Source organism: Bos mutus, chromosome 24 (assembly GCF_027580195.1).
Source record: "Bos mutus isolate GX-2022 chromosome 24, NWIPB_WYAK_1.1, whole genome shotgun sequence".
NCBI classification, from domain to species: domain Eukaryota; kingdom Metazoa; phylum Chordata; class Mammalia; order Artiodactyla; family Bovidae; genus Bos; species Bos mutus.
Genome location: NC_091640.1, coordinates 34,794,535 through 34,813,580, shown reverse-complemented (window position 1 = coordinate 34,813,580; position 19,046 = coordinate 34,794,535). Strand labels below are relative to the sequence as shown.

Below are 19,046 nucleotides of genomic sequence, written 5' to 3'. Positions count from 1 at the left end.
CTTTGTCGTGTGACCTTGGGCAACACTGGGCCTTCCCAGACCTAGTTTTCTAATCTGTCAAATGGAGACACAATGATCCCATCCTGCCTGCTCTGGGTATGACAGGGGCCGAGAGAGAATTATCAATAGTATGTGAGAGCCTGCAACCTGTAAGCATGATATAAATAAGTGTAGCTGTGGCTACGGGGATTCTGTTACGGGGGTGACTGAGTGTGAATTCTGATGTGAGAAGTGGGATGGCCGGCAGATCTCGACAGAAACCCAGCCTAGCTGCCTAACGTCTGATACAAACACGTCCTTCCTGGTGACTTCCTTACCTCCGCTTCGTTTTGTAACAGGTGACGACCTAGACAAGCTGCTAGACAAAATGCAACAGAGACGAGGAGATAGTGTGGTGACCCCTTTCAACGGAGACCTTAACGAATACGTGTCGCCTCAGGAGGCTGCTGCTATGAGCCCCACGCAGAACCTGGGTAATGTCACCTCAGGCCAAAAGGAGGGAACCCCATCCTCGGGACGGACGTAGAAGCTGACTCGTTCTGAGGGTTCTGAGGTCTTGTCTTTCAGTCATGGACTGTGACAGGCCTTTCCTCATTATCTCCTCGAGAGGTCTGGCTCAAGTGAAAAACGCCTTACCCTGTGCGTGCATGCATGCTCCGTCATGTCCGATTCTTTGTGACCCCATGGACTGTAGCCCACCAGGCTCCTCTGTCCAGGATTTCCCAGGCAAGAATAGTGGAGTGGGTTGCCATTTCCTTCTCCCTTACCCTGTGGCCTGGGTCTGATGCCTTTGTTCTTAGTAAATGTCACCTAGAATTAAGTCAAAGATTTTTTTAAACACTACTTCTCTCTCTTTTGTTCTCCCTCACAATGTTCTGGGGTCCTTGGTGTACCTCCCTTAGTTCCACAGCTGGGCCCACCAGCTCTAGGTGTTCACACAGGGCTTTAGAGAACTGCCTGAAAGAATCTGGACAAAGTCTGGCCTGGGCCCCTGGCTCTCCACTCCCTGCACTTACCTTCCAATATGTAAAACACACATAATCTCAGAGCTTCCCTGATGGTGCTAGTGGTAAAGAACTTGCCTGCCAATGCAGGAGACATAAGAGGTGCAGGTTTGATCCCTGGGTTGGGAAGATTCCCTGGCAACCCACTCCAGTTATTCTTCCCTGGAGAATCCATGGACAAAGGAGCCTGGCGGGCTACGGTCCACAGGGTCAACAAAGAGTCGGACATGAGAAGCGACTTAGCAAGCACACAGTCTCAGGGTTAGTGAGGCCTTCCTGGAAGCTGAGCAGAAACACCGACACCTCATGTGCCCTACAGCAGACTTGCAGGACGCCAAGGGGGACGGTCGGACCAGGGCGAGGAATTGCATCTCTAGCTTGGATTCCGTTAGGTTCAGATTCCTACCCCAAGTTCCTATTTGATAGGGACAGTGTCAAAAAGGACAGAACAAAGAACAGAAGAATGGATATGAAACAGATACATATGAGCAGCTGCTGACAGCTTTTTGGCTTCTATTAATACGTGGTGGGAATGCTTCCTTCAGGCATTAGGATGACCGCAATAGGAAAAGGAGCAGGGCTTGGCATCACCCCAGGCATAAAAATGAATTTGAAGGCAATAAAGATTTTTAACTCCTGGACGTTATACGGCAGTAAAGTAATCATCCACGTGATCTAAAATGTATTATGTGAACCAAGTTAGAATTTTAAAATTCTCAGAATACTTACAGATTCCCACATTCACACCCTTGAGTCCCTGTTTAAGAAACATTGCCTAAAATACATAATAAATAAATAAGAGATTTTAATGATGAAAAAGAAAAGAAACACTGCTTAAACATATTTTCAGCTTTTATCCAACTTCAAAATTTGCTAAGTTCAATTCTACAAAGTTATGCCTCCTCTCTTAGTCCCCAGCTGTGTAACCTGTGAAATGAAAGATATAACAGTCTAACTATCCAAAGATGGATTTTTTATTTTGATTGATTACCTTGGTAGGTCAAAAACTATGTGGGCTGTTCTTAAAAGTTGCAGTTTGGGGCTTTTCTAGTGGGTCATCTCGGTCACTAGGGAGACCCACTCACTGTCAGGGTTCCGTGGTGGCTGGTGGTCACGTGACCACTGTCTCTGCCTGGGCTGTGTTGCAGCTTGGTTTTAGAATACATTCATTAGCACAGGTTAATTGGGCCCTTGTGTGTGCCGCTCAGACTTCCACATGTGTTCCTGATAAAAAGCAGTCCTTTCAAGGAGCATTAAATGTTTCCTGCTCAGGTGTTTAGCCAACTAACCCTATCTCTCATGTGTGTGTGTGAACGCATGCACGTATAAGAGATTGATCTCTTGGTTGTAACTTGTAATAATAAGCTACTGGCATGTTTAAAGTATCTGGGCAATGTTTTTCTGATATGTCACCTGTTGAGCAGCCAGCTGGATGTGTCATGAATCAGGTCTCTTCAGATAGTACAGGCGTCAGCACCAGAGTTGACCAGACCTGCCAGGTCACACGCACTGGCAAAGTGGAGTTAAGTGGAAAGAAAGGTGAAGTTAGTGTCATGGGGAGGAGAATTTCAAACCATGTTGCAACTGACTTGCTGGAGAGACAGTGTTTACTGCAGTGCCATCCAGAAAAGCTCAAAGGAACTCAGCAAGATTATGGTTATGGCATTGCCTCTGTTCAGGGTCTGGGCTTGGGCACCTGACCTGTGCTGACAGTCGTAAAGAAACCAGGAAGCTTGTCCCCGTTCCAGAGATGAGTCCTGGCTCCAGCTGCAAGGATGTGGTCTGTGGGCCTTGTTTCTGGGCAAGGGAGGGGTGCTGAGCTCATACTTTGTGAGACGATCAATTTTACAATAATATATTTGTGAAATTGCCACATTCACTCTTGAGCACATCCTTTCAGCTGAGTTGTTAGGGAAAGTGGACGATCTGTTAAAAGTTAATAGAGAGAGAGGGTAGGAAATGAAGGTTCTTGGTGACAGAGCATCACTTTACACTGGGTGTATTACTTGTCCCTGTATAGATTCATAGAGGCCATCACAGAAGTGAATTAATCGTGTTCTTATGACTTTTTCACATTTTAGATTTAGGGAATGAGACCTTCCAGATTTATCAGCCGCAGCTCACAGTTGCCAGAAAACTCTTGTCCCAGGTGTGTGCTATCGCAGACAGCGGCAGCCAGAGCCTGGACCTTGGCCACTTCAGCAAAGTGGACTTCATCATCATTGTCCCAAGGTCAGAAGTCCTGGTGCAACAAACTCTTCAACGGATTCGACAATCAGGTAAGGTGGAGCTTTCGAGGAGGGCCCTACCTAGATCCAGTCTTGGATTCACTCTGCTTTTTCCTTTGGCTTAATCCAAGCGTGTTTAGGGCACTTCCATCCTTTTGTTTACAGTACTAAATATCACAGGAGTACTTTAAATATTACTTCAAATTCATGTGTAAGTATGTCCTCAAAGTACTCTGACCTTGTTCCTCCTAGGTCAAGGGTAAACTGATGTGCATGTTTGCCCGATTCTGTTAAATCTGTGATATCATCAGTGGCCTGGAAGCTGGCCACTCATTTATGAAGAGAAATTTCCTCAGGGCAGAGATAACCCTGCTTGGGATGGTGGGATCTGAGCTACCTGAACTCTTTCTATGGCTCAGTGAGTCACATTCTCACAGGAGGACTTTTATTATACATTTAGCACACTACCAGCATGTTTTCAACCTAGAAACCAGAATGCCACTCCCCATGTCAGCAATGAGAAATCTCATTTTAAAAATTCAAAGTTAGAATTTCTCCTAATGACCTTAAGAGGTCATCTCCTAAGAGAATAAGCTAAGAAGGGAAAAAAAATGTAAAAAGGTAAGGAGCAAATATTTTAGTAGTCTGTGGTAAATAACATCCCTCTCAAACATCAAATTTTGTTAGAATTAAAAGAAGCAATAAGGAATTTAGAAAATTGAGACTGCTGGAAAATGCCTGCTTTTGTTAACTTTAGGTTTGAAAAGGAAATTATAAATGTCAAGTTGCTTCTGAGTACCTTAGCTGAGGGCAAACACACACAAACACACTCAGAGATTTTTAAGTGGAGGATAAATCTTTTTGCCACAGTAAAAAAATTTATTTTCTATATATTTGAAAACAGATGCTAATGCTAGGTCACTTCAGTCGTGTCCGACTCTGTGCGACCCCATAGATGGCAGCCCACCAGGCTCCGCCGTCCCTGGGATTCTCCAGGCAAGAACACTGGAGTGGGTTGCCATTTCCTTCTCCAATGCATGAAAGTGAAAAGTGAAAGTGAAGTTGCTCAGTCGTGTCCGACTCTGTGCGACCCCATGGACTGCAGACTACAGGCTTCTCCGTCCATGGAATTTTCCAGGCAGGAGTACTGGAGTGGGTTGCCATTGCCTTGGATGGGAAGCAGGAAAATTCAGAAGAGCTTGAAATACTCTGCACCTGTCGTTTACTACACCTTAAACTTTACTGTACATGCAGAGCACCTGGGGACCTTGTTATTAATAAAACACACATTCCTGGGACTTCCCTGGTGGTCCAGTGATTAGCAGTTTGGCTTCCAATGCAAGGGGTGTGGGTTCGATCCCTGGTCCGACAGGAGCTAAGATCCTATATGCCTTGTGGCCAAAACCCCAAAACATAAAACAGAAGCAATATTGTAACAAGTTCAATGAAGACTTTAAAAAATGTTCCTCATAAAAAAAAAATTTCATTAAAAAAAATAAAGCACATTCCCTTCTTCAGAACTGGGTTGGCTTCCAGCAAGCTCCCAGGGGAGACCAGATGGCTCATCAGAGGAGCACCCTTTGATGAGTACAGCCCTCTGTGAAATCTTTCGTTGCTAGTTCCATGGGCCAGATGAGCCAGCTAACCATAGCCTTTTCCCCCTTTAACATCTCTTAGTGGCTGTGCCTGAGACATGAAAGGTCTGTCCATGCCTTCTGGAGACCCAAGCACCCGATTAATAGTGCAATCTTCGCTTTAGCCTCTAAAATTTTGATTGACAGGTTACACCACAGTCAGTTGGAAATATTGACTTGTAAGTGAATTGGCCAGAGATAGTCAGACGCCTTCTCTCTCAGCTCTTCCAGAAGGAGTGAGTTCTAGGCATCCTCCAGTACTGACCATTCTGCATTTTTCTCTCTGCCCACTTCCACTGAGGGAAGCAGAAGGGCTTTCATCACACCAGGCATGAACCAGATTTTGGTTACTTCTTGTGGAGTTTCCACTTCCTTACCGTGGAGGGAGCACCTTCTCTTATAGGTGTTTTCCTTGTACCAAGTGCCATTCGTGGCCTTGCTGAGTTTGTTATCCAATAGCTCAGTCATACGCCGGCCAGGGTATCCGAGCACCTGTTTCAGGAGGTGAAGTCATCTCTGGTCAGCGGTCGGACTCCCCTGCCCCGAGCCTTTTCCTCAGATAACCTCTTGATGACCTGCACTCTCACCTTTCTTAATCAGTGAGTGAAAGTCGCTCAGTCATGTCCGACTCTTTGCCACCCCATGTAATATACAGCCCATGGAATTCTCCAGGCCAGATTACTGAAGTGGGTAGCCTTTCCCTTCTCCAGGGGATCTGCCCAACCCAGGGATCAAACCCAGGTCTCCCGCATTGCGGGAGGATTCTTTACCAGCTGAGCCACACGGGAAGCCCTAGAATACTGGAGTGGGTAGCCTGTCCCTTCTCTAGTGGATCTTCCTGACCCAGGAATCGAACCAGGGTCTCCTGCCTTGCAGGCGGATTCTTTACCAACTGAGCTGATCAGTGTAAGACCCTAAATAAAACCCTGCACATTTGACAGCTAGAGAAATTTCATTGGCCCTTCCTTTCCCCTTCTCAATGCCCTTGGATTCTTCCAAAGTGAGTATTTTGAGATTATCATTCCTCTGAAAGGTACTGGAATTTGACTAGTTACAGTAGCTTAGAATTAAAGAGAATCAGTGCTATAGACAGATTCAGAAAATACAAGGCAAAGCATATTTTTAAAAGTATTCACATCTGGCCTTGGCATGTATACTGAAAATATTTGCTACAGAAACAATCACTTCCAGATACTTTTAAATAACTGTACTCATTTTTATTATTATTATTAGAAAAAAGTTATTTTTTTAACTTTGAAAAATAAAAGTAGGAAGTTGTAAGCACTTATTATCCTGCCACTCAAGGATAATCACTTTCAATGACTTAATACCTAATATTCTAGGTTCTCTTCTCTGCCTGTGTCAGGTGTTATAGTTGGCCCATTTTTCCATCTCGTTAAGCTTTTGTAAGCATCATTCTTATTTTATTTTTTTGTTTTTTAAAATTCTCATGTATTTTGGCTGTGTCTTAGTTGCAGCACTGGGGATCTTTCCTGGCAGAGCACAGACTCTTACCTGAGGATAGCATGAGGGCTCCTGGGATCCTAGTTTCTTGATCAGGGATCGAACTTGCATCCCCCACATTGCAAGGTGGATTCTTAACCATTGGGCCACCGGGGAAGTCCCCTGTAAGCATCATTTTTAATGAATGTATATGCTATTCTATATCATAACAATACCACAATTTATTCACTTTTGTATTTGAATACCTTCATATTCTTGGAACACGTAACAGTTGATAGAATGTGAAGGACCTGGAGCATGTTAGGGTGTAAAGAGATTTTCCAGAGCAGAGATTCTCCACTAAAACAATTCTTGAAAGTCGTTGCTATGAAAACAGAAAGGATTCTCAAGAAGTCGTTTGACTCAGTTTCCTCATATTTTGGCCTGTGAATCAAGGAGAGCTTCATTTGTGTAAGGTCCAGGGGGCAGTGCTTTGGGGACAAGGACTGTTTTCTCATCTCTGTGTGTCTGGTACCTCCTTTCTGCCTCTCCTGGGCCTGGCACCAGTAGGGGCTCAGGTACTGTTTGAAGGGCGGGCGGGGTGGTGCTGGAGGGAGGAAGGGGAGAGATGGGCAGAGGGAGCACCAGTGTCTAAGTGCTTCGCTCTCTGGTTCCATTTGCCTTTCCCTAAAAGAAGGATTTCTGAGGCCCACCTGCCAGGAAAAGCATCAGGCAGGGAGAAGCAGCCAGGACTTGCAGAAAGGCCACTTCCTTGGCAGCCCTTGTGTGGCTGAAAGAAAAAGGTGGAAATAGAAACCGTCACGCTGCTGCCGACTCAGCACCGAGGTGACCCACTGATACCTCAAGTCACTTTCTAATTAAGGAAGGGAGGCAGGGTGGGAAAGAAAACATTAAGAAAAGAATTGGAAGGTGAAAAAAAGATGAAATGGGTTAATCGTTTTTGTGTGTGCTGTGCTAAGTTGCTTTAGTCATGTCTGACTCTTTGCGACCCTATGGGCTGTAGCCCACCAGGCTCCTCTGTCCATGGGAATCCTCCAGGCAAGAATGCTGGAGTGGGTTGCCATGTCCTCCTCAGGGGGATTATGTCTGCCCTAAAAGGACTTATAAGTGCGGCAGCTAATCCATGGAGAAGCAGCCTAAGGGATTTCTAGATTATAGGCGGTACTTCTGTTTTAGTGTCATTTTTAAAATAGGCTGATATAGTAGTATGATTCTTCTAATTCAAAAATTCCAAATTCTATAAATTAGAATTAGGTTATCAAACTGTAAGCCACTTTCAACTCAACATGGATAGGATGAAAACAGGAAGGGTTGGTGACTGTCCATATTTTCCTCCTGCAGAGGCTTTTTGTAAAAATAGTCCTTGGGATATTTATGTATTTTGGCTGCACTGGGTCTTCGCTGCTTTGAACTTGGGCTTTCTCTAGTTGAAAAGAGTGGGGGGCTACTCTCTTGTTGCAGAGCACGGGCTTCAATAGTTGCAGCACGAGGGCTCAGTAGTTGTGGCACATGGGCTTCATTGCTCCTCGGCATGTGGAATCTTCTCGGACTAGGGATTGAACCTGTGTCCCCTGCCTTAGCAGGTGCAGTCTTATCCACTGTGCCGCCAGGGAAATGTTCCTCCCTGCTTTTAGGATGGTGTTAGTGGGAGCCCCCAGCGACCGAGAGCAGGTCTGGCAGCATCCAGTCAGGGAAATGTCATCATGTGCAGGGAAAGGACATAAATTTGACAGCTCAGTACATGCCTGATCAGAAAATAACCAGAGAGACAGTGTCATCTGCTGATATGTAGATAGGTCATTCCAACTAAAAGAACTTAAGGAAGCTTTAAGGCAGTAGTAGAGATTAGGAGGGAGGCAGAGAGAGAGAGAGAAGGCATTTTCACTTTCTGAAAGGTACTTTCTTGATATCATCGACCTTAGATCTCCTTGTCATCACCTGAAATGTAAGCCAAAAAAAAAAAAAAGGCAGTGACAAAGGCAGCAGAGAATGAGATCCAGGTTAAAAATACAAGGAAACCAGTCTGTCCTGAGATGAAGTGGAGAAATACCAAGACTCCTTCATATAAGTATAACTGAACAAGTACTCAAAATCAGCATCTGTACAGTCAGTAGCCGCCCAGTGCCCACCTCTAGTATATAGCCGATGCTGGCACCTGGCTCACAGTCTCTGCCTCACCAGCTCCTAGTTTCTCTTCTTAATGCTCTCTTCCAAAACACCATCACCTTTACTCCTGCTTGGTCACCTGCTCCTAGTCACACTGCAGACCCTACGGATCCTGGAACTGTAAATCCCAAGGTCTCCAACAACACACCACAGCCTCCTTTGCAACACACAGTGTGGGGGGAGAAATCAGCCTGTCTGATTGATGTCTCATAAATTCTTTCTGGTTTCTTAGTTGGCTCTTTCTCCCACCCTCCGCAGTGACTGGCTGACTCAGTTTCATTCACACTTCTGACCTCCTCCTTCTCTTAGCAAATGACCATGCTGCTTGCTTCTCCCCTCCCTCGCCACTTTAGATTATAAACTTCCTGCTAAATCTGGAAACCTAACTGCATACACACCGGTCTCTCCCCTCCCTTCCCAATCAGTGAAGAGCTGCCCTTCTCTGGTGAAATCTGATGCTCCCACCTGGCTCTGGATGCTGCCTTCTCCTCACTATTGATTCTTTTCTCTCATTGCTACCTTCCATTTCCTTCCCGCCTGGAGCTCATCTCATCAGTTTTAAGCTGCCCCACTATCTCAGAGACAAAACAAGCCTCTGTTGACCCTATCTAAACCTCCAGTTCTGGCTATCCAGCTGGAGCTAGTAGTAAAGAACCCGCCTGCCAATGCAGGAGACATAAGAGATGTGGGTTCAATCCCTGGGTCAGGAAGATCCCCTGGAGGAGGGCATGACAACCCATTCCAGTGTTCCTGCATGGAGAATCCCAGGAACAGAAGAGCCTGGTGAGCTACAGTCCATCAGATCAGATCAGATCAGTCACTCAGTCGTGTCCGACTCTTTGCAACCCCATGAATTGCAGCACGCCAGGCCTCCCTGTCCATCACCAACTCCCGGAGTTCACTGAGACTCAACGTCCATCGAGTCAGTGATGCCATCCAGCCATCTCATCCTCTGTCATCCCCTTCTCCTCCTGCCCCCAATCCCTCCCAGCATCAGAGTCTTTTCCAATGAGTCAACTCTTCGCATGAGGTGGCCAAAGTACTGGAGTTTCAGCTTTAGCATCATTCCTTCCAAAGAAACCCCAGGGCCGATCTCCTTTAGAATGGACTGGTTGGGTCTCCTTGCAGTCCAAGGGACTCTCAAGAGTCTTCTCTAGCACCACAGTTCAAAAGCATCAATTCTTTGGCACTCAGGTTTCTTTATAGTCCAACTCTCCCATCCATACATGACCACTGGAAAAACCATAGCTTTGACTAGACAGACCTTTGTTGGCAAAGTAATATCTCTGCTTTTTAATATGCTGTCTAGGTTGGTCATAACTTTCCTTCCAAGGAGTAAGCGTCCTTTAATTTCATGGCTGCAGTCACCATCTGCAGTGATTCTGGAGCCCCCAAAAATAGTCTGCCACTGTTTCCCCATCTATTTGCCATGAAGTGATGGGACTGGATTCCATGACTATACTACAATTAAAATTCATTAAAAAAAATACAAATCTAACCTGTGTACTAGAGAGTATTATATCAATGTTAGTTCAGTTCTTTGGACATGATAATGATAGTTTAGTTATGTAGGAGAATGCCATTGCTTTTAAGAAGTACACATTGAGGTATATAGGGTTGAATATTACATGTGACTTAACTTCCAAATTTTTCAGCAAGAATAACAACAATGGATAAAAATGAAGAGAAAAAGCAAATATAGCAAAATATTAACAATTAGTGGAACTCATTGAAAGGTATATAGGTATTTCTTGCACTAGTCTTTCAACTTTTCTATAGTAGTCAAAGTAGAAAGTGATGGGAAAATAGTTACAGTATTTTGATGATATATCCATCAAATAGATTTTGTATGGCTATTAATGTCTTCTAAGAATTTCTAAAACAGGGGTATATATTTATTTTCCCCCTTTTAAGAAATTTTAAATATTGAACAGATCAAATTTATAAATTTTGTAAGAGATATTAAAAATTACAATATAGGGAACACACCACGTTCCCATCAAAATATGTTACTGTTGTTCGCTGCTCCATGCTAACATTCATCTTCTTTGAAAGGTAACCATTATGCTGAGTTTTGTGTTTATTATTCCCTTGTTTCATTTATAGTTTTGCCATGGTACAAAACTCCTAAATAGTGTATTGTATAATTTTGTATCCTTTAATCCTTTCTCTAAGTGCATTTGTCTGTAATTTCCTTTTTATACTCAACATATGTTTCTGTGATTAATCCTGTTGTCGTGTGTAACTGTAATTTACTAATTTTGCTGCTTTTTAGTATTCCATTATATGAACACACATTTTAAGAAATTCATTTCTGCTACTGATAGACATTTAAGTTGTTTCTATTTTATTTCAAGCAGTGCTGGTACACAGGTACACAGTTTCTCGGAGTAGAATTGTTGGGGCATAGATTGTGTATGCTTATCAACCTTACTAAAATAATGCTACATTTTTTTTCCCAAGGTGATTGGTTATATTTTACATTCCCACCAGCAGTGTGTCTCAGTTGCAAATATTTTATATGGTTGTGCTTCTTTTTAAGTTTTATTTTTAATTTTAAAATACTGCAAAAAAAGTTACAGAAACATAGCAAGAAATCCAAAACTGACATTTAAAAGAATTCCATTTATTATAGCATCAAAAAGAATAAAACACTTAGGAGTATATTTGATGAAAGAAGTGTGAAACTTATCCTCTTAAAACCAGAAAATACTGTTGAAAGAAAATTTAAAAGACCTAAATAAGTGGGAAGACATTGTATGTTCATGAATTGGAAGACATTAATTTTTTTATTGTTTATTTGTTTTTGGTTGCGCGGGGTCTTTGTTGCCATGTGGGCTTTCTCTAGTTTCGGTGAGCAAGGGCTAATCTTCGTGTGGAACGTGAACCTCTCATTGCAGTGGCTTCTCTGGTTTCACAGCACAGGCTCTGGGGCCACTGGCTCAGTAGTTGTGGCACATGGGTTTTATGCCACATGTGGCACATGGGCACGTGCTCTGCAGCACGTGGAATCTTTCCAGACCCCCAGGTATTGAACCCATATCCCCTACATTGGCAGATGGTTCCTATCTACTCTACCACCAGGGAAGTCCCATTAATATTTTTAAGAATGACATTATTCCCCAAATTGTTCTACAGATTCGATGCATTCCCTATCAAAATGCCAGCTGACTTTTTTGCATAAATTAACCAGCTGATTCTAAATTTCATGTGGAAATTCAAGGGACCCAGAATACCCAAAACAATATTTAAAAAGAAGAACAAAGTTGGAAGACTGACTGGCCCATGTTAAAACTTAATCCAAAGCTATAGTGTTTAGACATTGTGGTACTGGCATAAAGATAGACATATAAGTCAATGGGTAGAGTGGAGAGAGTCCAGAAAGAACTCTTCCTATCTATGGTCAACTGAACTTTTACAAGGTGGCCAAGACCATTCAATGGGGAAAGTAATCTTTTTGACAAATAGTGCTGGGCAACTGGATATCCACGTGCAAAAGAATGAAGTTGGACCTTTACCTCACAAACAAAAAGCAATAAAATGGATCAAAGACCTAAATGTAAGACCTAAAACAACAAAATTCTTAGGAGAAAACATGGGTGTAAACCTTCATCACTTTGGATCAAACAATGATTTCTCAGATAAGACTCCAAGAACACCATCACCACTGCCGCTACCAGCAACAACAGACAGATGGACGGGACACGGTTAGATCCCTGGGTTGTGAAGGTCCCCTGGAGAAGGGAATGGCTACCCACTCCAGTGTTCTGGCCTGGAGAATTCCATGGACTGCATAGTCCATGGACTTGCAAAGAATTGAACATGACTGAGCAACTTTCACTTTCACCATCAAAATTAAAAACCTTTGGGGACCTCTTTGGTGGTCCAGTGGCTAAGACTCTCTTTCCCAATGCAGGGGCTTGGGTTCAATCCCTGGTCAGGGAACTAGATCCTTCATGCCACAATTAAGTTCTCATGTTGCAACTAAAGATCCCACAGGGTGCAACAACTACAACAAAAGAAGAGATCCCGTATGCAGCAACCAAGATAGAAAATCCCGAGTCCTGCCACCAAGACCTGGTGCAGCCTAAATAAGTACATAATTTTTAAAAAATTTAACAGTATTTGTGCTTCAAAGGGTACCATCAAGAAAATGAAGAGAACTCACAAAATGGGAGAAATTATTTGCAAATCATATTTGTGATAGGGACTTATACTATTTAAAGACCTGTTATAACTCAATGATGAAAAGACAAATAGCCTAATTAAGATATGGGTAAAGGATCTGAATGGGCAAATATCCAAAGAAGATATCCATATGGCCAATGAGCACATGGAAAGATGCTCAACACCGTTAGGCAGTTGGAGAAATGAAAATCAAAACCACAATGAATAAATACTAGTTCACACCCACTAAGAGTGCGATAAGCAAAAACAGAGAGGATAGCAAGTAATATGAAGAGAAACTGGAACTGTATTTATTGTTACTGGTATGTAATTGCTCAGCACACAGAGGTAGAAAATATATGTATGTATATTAAGCTAGGCATATATATAGCCCCCAGGCTCCTCTGTCTGTGGGATTTTCTAGGCAAGAATACTGGAGTGGGGTGCCATTTCCTTCTCCAGGGCATCTTCCCCACCCTCGCCTCTTGGGTCTTCTGCATTGACAGGCAGGTTCTTTACCACTAGCGCCACCTGGGAAGCCCTATATATAGACTCAGATACCTCTTTATTTCTATATCTATATACTGATCTTGCCAATTCCATATGAACACTGCAAGATGCTTTTTATATTTTTATTGGAGTATAATTGCTTTACAATGTTGTGTTAGTTTCAGCCGTACAAAGAAGTGAATCAGGTATATATATATATATCCTCTCCCTCTTGGATCTCCCTCCCATATACAATGGAATATTACACAGTCATAAAGAGGCACAAAATTGGGTCATTTGTAGAGATGTGGATGGACCTGGGGTCTATCATACAGAGTGAAGCAAGGTTCCTTTTAGTCCTTCTTGTGTCTTTATTTGTGACTTCTTTCTCTGACAGGGGAACCTAGTTCTTGTTATCTACAATGTACATATTCACTTCTTTGATTTTTTTCTAGAAGGTATGCAATTGCCAATCCACACTGATTTGTTTTACTTAGACTTGCTCTTCTCATGCTCACCTTTTCAGGATGGTGATGTTCGGTTTCATTTGTTACCATTTGGATTCCCTGTTGCCTGCCTCTCCTCCTTTCTGACTCCACTCTCCCATCCCCCATTCCATTCTTGATTAACTTTTTTCTGTGGTTTTAAGAGCCAAAGTTACACAAGGTGGTACATTCAGAGAAGCGTCCCTTCCCTCCTCATACTTACCCATTCTCATTCTCACTTCTTTACACCGCTTTCCCATCCACTCTCCTACTGGTAACCAATCTCTTTAGTTTCTGGTTTATCCTTCTTGAATTTGCTTTGCAGAAATGCTAACATACATAAGTCTGTCTTTCATCTACTTCTTCCTTACAATTATCTTGTTTGTTAAAAATTTTTATTAATTTGATATGCTTCCATTTTATATGCTTCTTATTTGTATTTCCCTTTTTATTAATGAGATTGAACATCTTTTCAGATGTTTATTGGCCATTTGGGTTTCTTCTAGGAAATGCCTGCTCAAGTTTTTTTGCCCTTCTTGGATTTATAGGAGCAATTTCTCTATTCTGAATACTAATCCTTTTTAGAAATACTAGTTAAAGATTTGGAAGGCTCATATTTTTGTTTATAATATCTTTGATGAATGAACTTAAATGAATCTTAAAGTTTATCTATCCTTTGGCCTTTTGTGTTTCAGAAATCCTTTATGAGGTCACACACTTATTCTCCTTCATTGTCTCATAAAAGTTTTAGAGTTTTGTCTTTCACATTTAATCCACCTAAATTTCTTTTTTTTTAAATATCAAGTAAGGTAAGAGCCAATATTCTGTTTTCTTCAGTGCTGGTTATTAAAGAGTCCATTCTTTACCACTGATGTACATTGCAAGCTTTATCATAAATCAGGTTTTTACATGCATGGGGGTCTGTTTTCAGGGTTTGCCCCATGCCAAAACATGGGGCAAATACATAATAATTTTGTATACAAAATAATACAGCTGATAATTCTTGGTCTCTGGGTAGATAGATCTCTCCCACCTTTTCTACTTCAGAGCTGCCTTGACTATTCTTGTTTTTTTGCTCTGCCATATACATTTTAAAAATAATTTTAACTATATTTTATGATATAGTTCTATTTAAGTTTTCTTTAATGTCATTAATCAGAGAAGGCAATGGCACCCCACTCCAGTACTTTTGCCTAGAAAATCCCATGGATGGAGGAGCCTGATAGGCTGCAGTCCATGGGGTTGCGAAGAGTCGGACACGACTGAGCAACTTCACTTTCACTTTTCACTTTCATGCATTGGAGAAGGAAATGGCAACCCACTCCAGGGTTCTTGCCTGGAGAATCCCAGGGATGGGGGAGCCTGGTGGGCTGCCGTCTGTGGGGTCGCACAGAGTCGGACACGACTGAAGCGACTTAGCAGCAGCAGCAGCAGCAATGTCATTAATAGTTTCATTTTCTCCACAAAGGTTTTACATATCTTTTATAAGATTTATTCCTAAACAGTATTTTTTTGACATCATTGAAAATGGTTTTTTAAAAATACATTTCCTGTTTGTTTTTGGTATATAGAAATCCAACTAATTTTTATAAATTGATTTTGAATCCATCAACTTAACTAAATTCTTATTAATTAATTTGTCTGTGGATGATTTTGTGTTTGCTACCAAAATATATTATTAGTAAAGAATGATAGTTTTGTTTCTTTCTCTTTTGTTTTTGAGTAATTGATTGTTCCATTTATTTCTAAATATAGTAGATGCACAAGAAACTTTTATTGAGTTGAAATAAAATGCCTGTAATAGTGCCATTAACACCTCTTGAAAGAGGCCCTCTGAAGGAAGAGACCATACCCATTTTTGTTTTACATTGACTAAGGAGAAGCTGTGAAGGGAGAAAGGAATTAGACTGGAATATTAAATTATATTCTGTTTACATTTTAATTAATATACATGGTGTAAGACCACCAGGTTCTATGAAAGGATAGTGTATCATTAGACTGGTTGTAGATGGTTTTATTTCTCACTTTGCAGTTATAGGTGAAAAAGGTCAGGATATACAATTGCAAAATATGAGCTAGGTAGAAGAATATCCATTTTAAAAAAACAGGAAGAAATGCACAAAAATGTTTGCAGTTCTTATTTCAAGTTAAAGAATCATGGATGATTTTTTTCTTCTTTTTTAATATATCTCTATACTTTCCAGTTTTCCCAAGATGAGTATCTATCACTTTCATAACCAGGAAAGAAACAAAACTTAACACTAAAAGCAAGTCTAAAACAAAATTTAAAGGTAAGGATGATCTACTAAAAATGTCCAGTTAGAGCTAAAACAATCAAGAACATCTGATGTGCCTCCTTCCACCCAGACACACCACTGCAGAGCCAGCTGGCTGCACAGGCTAACACACCGTGTTATGTCTAAGAGAACGACCTCGGAGATGTGTGGAACTTTACTTTCCGTTAAGGGCGTGTATGGACCTGATGTGAAAAAGTCATACACAATTGGTCTTCATTTCATTTGTTTTGAAATGTGATCAGCTCAGTTATCCACAAAATATATTTTTCCTTTTCGTGAATTATTTATCACATTTTCATATTTAGAGATTTTTAACTTGCACTGCTTGTTTCCTAAGGATAAATTTAGGAAATACAGGCTAATTTTCAGCTGGCTCTACTCTCCCCATTTTTACAAAAAGGAAACAGAAGCCCCCAAAGATTAAGTAGGTCCTTTCTCTGTGCCTCTGCTCAGCTCCTCCCTTCAAAGGGCTTTGTCTCTCATCATATACTTGTCAAAAATATCCGTCTTCTCCATCATAAGATCCATGAGATTAAGATCTTTGTCCTGCCCTCCTGTGTATCCCCAAGCCTAGCACAGTACCTGACATACCTGATACATAATAGATGTTGAATAAACCTCTACTGAATGTTAAATACACTTTATAAGCAATTCACTTTCCAAGAAATCAGGCTACCTGCCAAATTAAATATCTGATTGATGGCTTTTGGAAATAGTCACAACAGCTTTTGACTACATTTGGGTGGAAATTGAAAACAATCTCTGAGTAAAGAAAAAAGTTAGAAAAAAGTTTCAAAATCTTTGACTAATGAAAAAAGTTTGAAAGCAAAATTACCTTTCTGTTCACCTTTTCCAGTATAGTGAATGTTTCATATTGTAAAACATTTTTCTTACTTTCCTTTATACCATTTAGAGCTGTTAATATTATGGCATCTAGATGCTAAGTGTATGTAGTTGTTAATTGAGCTGGTTTTATATGAAAAAAATTGATTAATGAAACTAAGTCAACATAATTTGTAAAAGTTCTTCATTTCACTTGTTTATCTTTCTTAATTTAAAACTTTTTTCCACACAGTTGGGACTGATGGATGTGGTTGATATTGGATGTTAAATGAATATGCTTGGAAGATCATATCTAACCCCCAAATGTGACATATCTAACCCCAAATCAGTCTTCTGGTTCCTCCTCAGAGGGTCATAGGCTTGAGTCACAAGGTCCTCCTCTCAGAGGGCTGAGTGTCTGGGGGTGGGCGACGGAGTGCTGTGCACTCTTGTTTGGGGGCAGTATTTTTCCCAGCTGTATTGAGCCATAAAGAACAAATTTGTAAGTTTAAGGTATACAATGTGATGTTTTAATGCATGTATATATTGTGAAACGTTCACCATGGTAAGGTTAGTAAATACATCCTTCACCTCACATAATTACCACTTTGTCTATTCATTTTAAAGGAGGATTTGGTGTTTTAATTATAACAGCTTCTTGCGCCTAGACCTATTTTAGATGTTTGTATGTAGAAGTAATTTTACTATAGACAGAGATAATGACACAGTTTTAAAGTTGTACAGTTTCTAACATTTTGAAAAGGTAGTTTTCTTGAGTAATTCAGTTCATTCTTTTGATTTGGCACATAATCCCACTTTCATTGAGGTCTTCCCATACTTTGTATCGGAGAAGGCAATGGCACCCCCCTCCAGTACTCTTGCCTGGAAAATCCATGGACGGAGGAGCCTGGGAGGCTGCAGTCCATGGGGTTGCTAAGAGTTGAACACGACTGAGCGACTTCACTTGCACTTTTCACTTTCATGCATTGGAGAAGGAAATGGCAACCCACTCCAGGGTTCTTGCCTGGAGAATCCCAGGGACGGGGGAGCCTGGTGGGCTGCCGTCTCTGGGGTCGCACAGAGTCGGACACGACTGAAGCGACTTAGCAGCAGCAGCAGCAGATACTGTGCAACACTGGCACTGTATAAAATGAGTAAAATACCACCTTAAAAAAGCTCATGATCTGCCTGTGGTATCTTTGGACATTACATTTTATTTTCCTTTTTTCTTATATGTGTTATGTTGCTAAATTTGGGGTAAGGGAAACTTGCACTGTTATATTAATTTGGCCAAGAGCTGTAGCCCAAAGCTTCATTTTTTTCCCCGCAGTGGCCTATAGTAGCTTTTAGCTGAGCACTTCACATAGAAATAGAGTTTGACTAGACAGAGGTCTCATTATTCAAGCTTCTACTTAATGTATCGGATTGGTCCCTGGTGTCATTTGTACGTGGCATGGGAGGTCAGTTGTGGTATTCTAAAGAAAAGGAAAGCTGATACTTCCTCCTCAAATGGTGGTGGGCAATATGGAAAAGGAAAGCTATCCACTCTGTAAATCTCTCTATATATGGTTAGTACTCAGTAAATCAGTTAACACTAAAGTTTATCTCATAGATATGTACATAAAAAAGATAATCTCTGTTTTCTTCTTGGCAGGTGTCCTTGTAGACTTGGGTCTGGAGGAAAATGGGACAGCCTATCAGAGAGCAGAGAAATATGTTGTTCGTCTAGACAATGAGATACAAACCAAGTTTGAAGTTTTTATGAGAAGGGTGAAGCAGAACCCGTACACACTGTTCGTGCTAGTCCATGACAACTCCCATGTGGAACTAACGAGGTGATTGCTTCAGAGTGAGCAAATACAATCTTTCTTCTCCAACAGTAAGGGTTATGTAATAAATGATTTAAAAGGTGGTCATTTGAAATCCCAGAGACCCCACCGTTTGGCATCTTCTCATGGGTAACTCATTCCCGCCCTTGCCTTGCTCTCCCAATGTTTCTGACTACTTCAGTGTTGATGTTAACTATACTGTGGGTGAATTTTCAAAAATTCAAAATTTCAAGTTCCTGTTAAAATTCCCTCTTAAGAGCACCTTGGGACTTGGCTGCTCCAAGGAAAGGGTGACAGCAAGGAGGAGCTGGTGAGCGGCCTCCCAGAAGGTCCACGTGCTTTCCTGTCGCCGCCGTTCTTCCTCCCTGGTTCTTCTCCTTCCCTCCCTTTCCGGGCCCTCCTTCCCCTCCTCTCCTGCTATTTCTCCTCCTCCTTACCTTTCTCTCTTCCCTCTTCCCTTT

At 41.6% G+C, this 19,046-nt stretch overlaps 1 protein-coding gene across 1 annotated transcript in view; it reads left to right on the top strand.

The window, feature by feature from the left end:
* GREB1L (GREB1 like retinoic acid receptor coactivator) overlaps positions 1 to 19,046 on the top strand; it is a 249,869-nt gene that overhangs the window by 194,329 nt on the left and 36,494 nt on the right. Inside the window, 3 exon segments of the mRNA XM_070361659.1 lie at positions 339 to 473; positions 3,086 to 3,283; positions 18,411 to 18,591. Of these exon segments, the coding sequence (XP_070217760.1) occupies positions 339 to 473; positions 3,086 to 3,283; positions 18,411 to 18,591 (514 nt within the window).